Source organism: Schistocerca cancellata, chromosome 3 (genome assembly GCF_023864275.1).
Source record: "Schistocerca cancellata isolate TAMUIC-IGC-003103 chromosome 3, iqSchCanc2.1, whole genome shotgun sequence".
Lineage (NCBI taxonomy): Eukaryota > Metazoa > Arthropoda > Insecta > Orthoptera > Acrididae > Schistocerca > Schistocerca cancellata.
This window is the reverse complement of record NC_064628.1, coordinates 10,701,460-10,709,897: the sequence shown is the minus strand read 5'-3', so window position 1 is coordinate 10,709,897 and position 8,438 is coordinate 10,701,460. Positions and strand designations below refer to the sequence as shown.

Sequence of the window (8,438 nt, the reverse complement as noted above, 5' to 3'; positions counted from 1 at the left end):
TATCTTAATTCCAGAATGCTGGTGTTTATGCAAAAATCAAATATTCCAATACATACATATTTCAAGTACCTTCCAGAAGTGATAAATACTAAATAACAAATAATTATTTGTGTTCAGGTTTGAACTTACGACCCACAATATGCCAGTCACTAACCACTACATCACACTGCATGCACAACAGCTCGTGGCAGTATATTCGAATTGTTCAGCCAGGCCAGACTTTTAGGGAAGATAGAATGAGAATTGTGGTTACTTTATATAAAGGAAAACTTAGCTGGAGAGCAATAACAACTTTACATTCAACAGGATTGTGTCAGTTTTCACCAGTGACTCAAAACTTTCATAAACCTATGAATAAATAGAAGGCACCTTGTGTAGAGAAGCATCTTGTCTATTGGCATTCACTAGTATGTACAAGTCCAGGAGTTGATGTCCAGGATGGTTTTTAAGGAGAAACAAAAGTTCTATTGATTCCACAAGAATGATGTGGAGCACATTAATACAAGCATTGTGGGTTAAGTGAGGAATGAAAGGCAAGACTTTTACTTTTATCATAAAAAGTTACCGTTTTCATGTGTAAATATGAGCACAAGATTATCGAAAACCTCTGGGTGACACTACTGAAAGATGATGATGATGATGATGATGATGATGATGATGATATTTGGTTTGCGGGGCACTCGACTGCACGGTTATCAGAGCCCATACAAATGCCCAACCTTTGCTCAGTCCAATTTCACCACTTTCATGAATGATGATGAAATGATGAGGACAACACAAACACCCATTCATCTCGCGGCACTACTGAAAGAGAAAGGCATTCATGAGACAAATAGTTTTTAAGGAAATATAGTGTTTTATTATTGGTTTTATAATGCAAGCAATAAGACGTAGTGAAAATTAACCCTGGAGCCTGGGAGAGGTTTGCTCACAGCTGAACCACGTGGCTGATATGTCATCAGCAAATCAAGCCAAGAGCACACAAAATCAGGCAGAAGGAACTTAAATCAGCTATCACAAATATTCTCAGTGTGGCAGCAGCTGGGCCCCAGGGGAATCAGTAGACTGTTCACCAAGACACAAGAGACTGTTGCAGCAAACTGTGCTGTAGACACTACTTTGTGGACAACTGCATCCACCAGTTGGCCACCTGGACTAGTCACCGGCTCTATTCACAGTGGTGTGTGCTAATCAGCTGAGAGCAGATACTAGCAGTAGAGCACTGCTTACCTGAACTAGTCTCTCCGAATGGCTGAAGTCCACTCCTGTCAATAACACAACTGTTCTCCTTCTACTCCATCCTTCCACAGTCTGGTTGTGTATGTAGAAAATGGTAGTAGTTATGAAGAACTGGAAAGTGAGTTTAGTCCCTAACCAGTTTGCCCTAGCATCATTAATCCACTTACTTTGACTACACATGTTGACTGTGACAAATTAAGTAGGTGAACCACAAAGAGCAAGAAAAGTCTCCGAGTTACGTTAAATTTCTTTGATTTTCATTTCATTGTGCTCAATTCATAGTTTTATTTGTAAAGGTCCCTCGAAGTTACACTGGGATTACCAAATAATGTTTACTAAAGAATAATAACCATTAAAATGTTTCTTTTGCACGTTAACATCAAATTTTAAAGATAATCACAATGCTGTGAACTTAATCTATCTCAAATTTTGGACCTACATTCTGTTATGGGGATTATGTTTCTAAAAATTGTATTGGATAATTTTGCAGGGAACAATATTTTAATTCTTTGTTGTAAATATTATGGATCTGTTTTTTTTTTCCTTGTTGTGTACACTGTTTCTGTGTTTTTCAATATTAGTTGTTGACATGTATCTGACAAGTCGGGGATAATTTCGTTTCCCACGAAGATGGCAGTTCCCTCATGGAATTCTTAATGGGGGCAGTTGTAAACAAACTTTTCTGCAATTTGTAGCGTACCATGTAAAAACAATATATACCGGGTTATCAAAAAGTCAGTATAAATTTGAAAACTGAATAAATCACGGAATAATGTAGATGGAGAGGTACAAATTGACACACATGCTTGGAATGACATGGGGTTTTATTAGAACCAGAAAAATACAAAAGTTCAAAAAAGTCCGACAGATGGCGCTTCATCTGATCAGAATAGCAATAATTAACATAACAAAGTAAGACAAAGCAAAGATGATGTTCTTTACAGGAAATGCTCAATACGTCCACCATCATTCCTCAACAATAGCTGTAGTCGAGGAATAATCTTGTGAACAGCACTGTAAAGCATGTCCGGAGTTATGGTGAGGCATTGACGTCGGATGTCGTCTTTCAGCATCCCGAGAGTTGTCGGTCGATCACGATACACTTGCGACTTCAGGTAACCCCGAAGCCAATAATCGCACCGACTGAGGTCTGGGGACCTGGGAGGCCAAGCATGACGAAAGTGGCGGCTGAGCACACGATCACCACCAAACGACACGTGCAAGAGATCTTTCACGCGTCTAGCAATATGGGATAGAGTGCCATCCTGCATAAACATTGTACGTTCCAGGCTGGGGATGTGATTCTGTAACATATCGGCATACCTCTCACCCGTCACGGTAGCAGTTACAAAACCAGAATCACGCATTTCCTTGAAGGAAAAAAGGCCCAATAAGGGTAGATGTGGTAAATCCAACCCATACCGTGACTTTCTCGTCGTGCAGTGGAGTTTTTTGGTAGCCCAAATTCTGCAGCTGTGGGCGTTGACAGACCTTCGGAGCATGAAATGAGCTTTGTTGGTCCACAACACGTTACTCAAGCAATCGTCATCTTCTGGCGTCTTTTGAAACGCCCACACCTGGAATGCCGGTGCGACAAGCGACTGCACGAGCGCTGACTTCTCCGTGCATAGACGAACCCGCTAGTCTCCATTTCTTCCTGAACTGTCTCAGAAGCATTATGCCTTGCGCTCAGTCAGCCACTACGGGGTCTATCGTCTAAACAACCAGTGGGTTCGAACTTCGAAATCATTCTCACCACAGCTGCATTTGTCAACAGACCTTTACCTGTTCGAATTCCCTTCCTATGACAATAGGATCGTAACGCTGAACTACCACATTCCCCATTCTGATAATACAGCTTCAATAAAAGCGCCTTTTCAGGTAACATCAACATGCTGCAACTGCTGGCGCATCTGATTCTCTCTCTCATTACAGTTCCTTTTATACACGATCGTCATGTGCAGTCACTGACGTTTTGCTGTCCAGCGCCACCTGTCGGACATTTTGTGAACCTCGTTTTTTTTTTTTTTTGTTCTAGTAAAAACCCACGTCATTCCAAGCATGTGTGTCAATTTTTTACCCCTCTATCTACATTATTCCGTGGTTTATTAAGTTTTCAAATTTATACTGACTTTTTGAGCACTTGGTATATAATTAAATGAAAGATTATACATATTTTTAATGGGAAACGGTGGTGTAAATCACCTTTGGTTTAATATCTTGAATGTTAAATCAATTATCTCAGCTCTAATACTAATACTTCAATTTCTGATCCATGTAAAGGATTTCGAGTAAAACATTACTGCTGATCTTCTTGGACAAGATCTAAATTACAGTACCTTCGCTGAAAAGTGTTCTTTCTTAACAGATGTCATACTTTGCCTCCATAGGAGTACATGGTGCAACGTAATTTACTTTAAAGAACATTACACCAGAATAAAACTAGAGTGAGGGCTTAAATAATGACCAGGCTTAGGATGACTAAGAAATCAGTATGCTGAAGCAGTGAATAATTTCTTTATCTTAGCAGTATTATTATTTCTTTCCAAACTAACAAGTTACATCAGGCTGTGCCACCTGTCCTGGTACAGGCACAGGGTGTTTCAAAACTACTATTAGGGTTTTATTAAGGCTTTGTAGTATTTATGACATACAACTTACAATTGTACATGATACATCAAATGAAACAGCAACTAAAAACAGTTTTGTTTCCTTTGCACAAAGGAAAGAGTATGGAATGACCAAGAGTGACTGAAGAACCTGCTGAACGAGTGAGATTCTTTCATGCATAGCCCCAAGAACTCAATTCAGAAGGCTGGCTGTGAAGTAGCAATTCCAGTGATTTCTATGTGGAGACTTAAAGAGGTGTTTACAACTAAGTCCTTAAAGTTTGCTGTTACAAGTTATAAAGCCTATAGACTTCTGTGAACGTACCAACCTTTGCAAATTAAATGTTGCTACCTAAGATTTTTTGGATCATGTCGCCTTCAATGATGAATTCACATTTCATCTAAGTGGAAACATGGACAAACACAATGTGTACATCTGGGGTCAGCAAATTGCAAAGAGATGGTACAGTTGCAATGGCAATCTCCTAAACTGAATATTTCTTATGCCATATTCTGACCCAGTTTATGGGCCTTTCCTTTTTGGTGAAGGAACTGTGACTGATGTTTCTTACATAGATGTGCTAGAACTATGGCTCTCTCCTCCACTGGAAGAAGTTTAACCACAGAACTATATTTTCCAGCAAGATAGTGCACCACCTCATTAGCATAACTCAGTACATGATTAGTCAAATGAAAACTTACCCAACTGCTATATTGGCAACAGAGAGTTGGATGATGATGATGATGATTATTATAATACTAGTACGTGAGTTAGTTGAGCAATGGTGTCTAATTGCATCCAGTTTGCTCAATGGCTCACAAGGAAAGTAGTGCAGAAGGACAAGAAAAAGAATGAAAAACTTTGAGGAGCCTCGGCATCTGTGAAGTCCAGTTCTGTACAGAGAAAGTGTGTTTAATTACACAGTAATCATGTTTCCAACCACGGATTAATACAGTAAGCTGAATTACGATGCCAGTGATGGTATACACAGACCTATTGCACAGATAACTGAAAGTTTGGTAATCTTATTTGGCACATTCATACATCAATGTGGATATTCCTCAGCTGTCTGGACCTGCCAATGTGTAGCATAGGTAAAGGACCATTGAATGGTGGGGCAGATTATTTTTAATGTTCATCAGTCAGTTAAATTATTAAAGCCACAAGATGGCATAAATCAGTAAAGTTTAGAACCATTGTGTTCAAATTTGAGCTACAGACATGCTGTAACGGGCGTAAATGCTTTTCTGGCGACAACAGATTATCCAACCTAAATACCTCCAACCACCATGGTGTTGAGCTCACCGGAGGGACTACATTCTCTCAGAGTTGGCACACTGCTGTCTATGAGTGTCTAAAAGCACAGTCTAAGCCCAGCTCTGCTGTGGACCCTGAGATGGTGTCACTTTGTTACACATCTTATGACAACGGTATGAAAGCTACCACCATATTTGACAAACTTGCTTCCATCTCACTGAGAAACCACTCTTGGGTAAACTCAATTCAGTAGCAGCTAGGCCGCATCATAGTACGCTTCTGCCTCATCATTACTATTGTGAGCCCACAGCTTGCTCTGTGAGCTGATGGTATCACAGATTCACCAACGCAGAACTGTTGCACTTGCATCCTCTCACTACTCGCAATAATTCCATCTCATTTATGTGGTAACATGTCAATACCACCCCACAGAATGTCAACAGATGGGCAAGTTTCCATCTGATACCTATAGGGGGAGGGGAAGAGCCGGAGTTTGAAGGAAAATCAGTTCTGTATTGGCTTTTGTGGAAAGTGTCAATTTTGTGCTTTGAGTGTGCCACTGATAATCGCAGTTGTGGCAATTATACACTCACAACCACGCTGAACTATTTCAGTTGATGCCAGAAGAACAATGAAATGTTTAAACAATTCATAAGCTTAATTTGCAACCATGTCAATGATTAAAAAAATAAATAAATAAATAAACTGTAATATATATTACCTGTAGAACATAGCCACTGAGACTGTTCACTTATGGAAATGAGATAACTACATTTAAAAGAACAAATTTTTTTATATAATTATAATTTAATTTATCTTTACTATAAACAGTTACATAATAAAATTGTACAATATCCTCAGGATATATGTAAACAAGCAACACATCACCACAAATCATAGGTGTAAAATACACATTTTCACTATCCACTGTCAAAATAGAAATAGTTCACTTTCTACTGGAAAGCCAATTTACAAATCTCCATCTTGCAGACTTAAGAATTTATTTCCATTTGCATTTGCGGAGTACACAGTACTCATAACATCTGATAATGTCTGGTTGAATATTTAAATAACCATCAAACGTGGAGCGATGTTCATAGCCATAAGTTCCTGGAACAACAGTTTGGCTGCGTATGGTAGCCTCACCTGTGATATCTGTAAAATAATAAATAATAATAGTAGTAGTAGTAGTAGTAGTAGTAGTAGTATGTTGAAAATGAAGGTCATTAGTTAGAGACAGAGTACACTATTAAATTATACTAACAGCCTTTGTAACATGTGGGAAACATACCTGAGTCTTGTTCTTGCAGCCTTTGCATTCAAATGTGTTATTTCTTAAGTTGGCAATTGCTATAAGCCCACAGAAGTTGCACACATGTATCCGGTAAGGATCGGAAACTTCAAATAACCTCTCCCTCAAAAATTGTGCTGCCCCGTGAGCAATTTGACAATCTCGCTCCATCTCTCCAAATCGCAAGCCTCCATCCCTGAAGAAGGAAACAGTAATAATTTAGTGCCGTGCTGAGTGTGCAGATATTATCCATTAACTTGGAAAGACACAGTGGACAGGACAATCATAATTTTAAACAGAGAACGACTAATGCCAGAATACGGAATGAAGAAATTCAGAATGAACGAAGCCAATGAAAAATGGGAGTGGGGGGCAAGAATAATTGAGAAAGCTTTAACTACTTTAATTATGCTATAATAGTCTGACAGATACAATGCACTCTAAAGTGAGTAGGAGGGGGAAAGGAAGAGTTCATGAAAAGATACTTGGGGAAGTTTTAGCATGGAGTTACACACCAGAAACTTTTACACTCACAGGGAACAATCATTTTGAGTGTTCTGAGATGTGTTTGTTAAGCAAAGTAAATTATTAAGTTGTGTATGTGTTCAAACTACTCTCTAAAGAAGTGGTAACGATTAGTGGAATATGTGATAATACTTTTCCAAAGTTTTTCTAAATGTGTGCCCATTTTCTCTGACTCCTTGGTGAAATAAAGCAATTCAATGCATAAAGACCAGTCTCACTGATTACAGAAAACTTCCACGTTAACAGATAAATCAAAGATTAGTTCACGACTCCAGCCTTTGAAGTACCATAGATAAAATAAATTAGAACTGTTTTTATGGGGGTTCCAGCTCATGACTGGCTAAACAGTTTTTTGCTGGTCAAACAGCAGGACGTGAAGGCAGTGCCACTATGGGAAGTTAATTTGACCGTGTTTTGAACGACAGCATATGTTATGGAGACACTGTGATAGCAAAACCATTTCTGCAGCAGAGAGGATTATAAACATAGTGAAAGTTTTGAGAAGCTTAATACATAGAGTTAAGCCATGTAACTTTGACTTCCTCTGAAGTCCACGGAAATTTGAAGATTCAAAAAATGATGACAATAAACAAACAATGGTTTCTCTAAATGGGTCTTCACACTTTTAGCAGCATCAAAAGCATAATGCTTGTTAAACTTTTCACAGAAATAATAAATATAACACAGTACGTATACCTCGGCTACTAGTGAACAGCAATTCCACCTCCCTGGCATCTGCCTAAGCCCTATTACGTCACAAAACTGGATGTTTAACACTTAGCTATTAATACAGCAAGGAATTCACTAATAAAGCTTGACTACACTATATCCGACCAATCATTAATAATTATTTGAGTGTTTTTCTTCACGAGATCACTGGAAGTGTAGAACCCAAAATAAAGGAGAACATATTGCATGCAAGTTAATCAGTCTCATGTTCCAGAAATCATTTGTACAGTATATCATAATTATGCAGAACAAGTCATTTCACATTCACATCCAAATTAATGTTTTTACTTCACTGCCTGTCAGGCATTTTACATCACTGGGTAAGTGATCAAAACTTTTAGTTGCATCACTGCACACATTTTTATGCTAAAGACAATCTTAATGTAGAGTAATGAGCATCATTTTTCCTTCTGGTGTTTTAATTATGTACATTACTGTTCCCTTTGAACCACAGTGGATTATTTACAACAAACTTCACGAGAGAGTACTGTGAAACAGTAGTCAGACTGCACAACTACATAAACAGATGTCTACAAGACAATAGTGGTGAGCACCACATGCCCTCACAGTATTATAAATATATAACAGGCACCCAGTTACAACAAAATTTTACTTTTATCAGGTTTTGACACCAACTAGGTGTCATTCTCAGAAAATCTACAATTATATGTACCAACTGACTTACAAATTTAAGGGCAACAATGATCCTCTCATCACATAAAATACTTCATTAAGTATTTAATGTTAGAAACACATAAAATTAAAGTTACTGAAACTGACAAGCTGA

At 38.3% G+C, this 8,438-nt stretch overlaps 1 protein-coding gene across 1 annotated transcript in view; it reads right to left on the bottom strand.

Moving 5' to 3' along the window:
* Positions 1–5,926: 5,926 nt before the first annotated feature.
* LOC126176779 (DNA-directed RNA polymerase II subunit RPB2) overlaps positions 5,927–8,438 on the bottom strand; it is a 97,358-nt gene continuing 94,846 nt past the window's right edge. Inside the window, exons 20-21 of the mRNA XM_049923947.1 lie at positions 6,398–6,593; positions 5,927–6,261 (exon numbers count right to left, since the gene is read on the bottom strand). Coding sequence (XP_049779904.1) covers positions 6,172–6,261; positions 6,398–6,593 — 286 coding nt within the window. The 3' untranslated portion in view covers positions 5,927–6,171. The remainder of the gene's footprint in view (positions 6,262–6,397; positions 6,594–8,438) is intronic.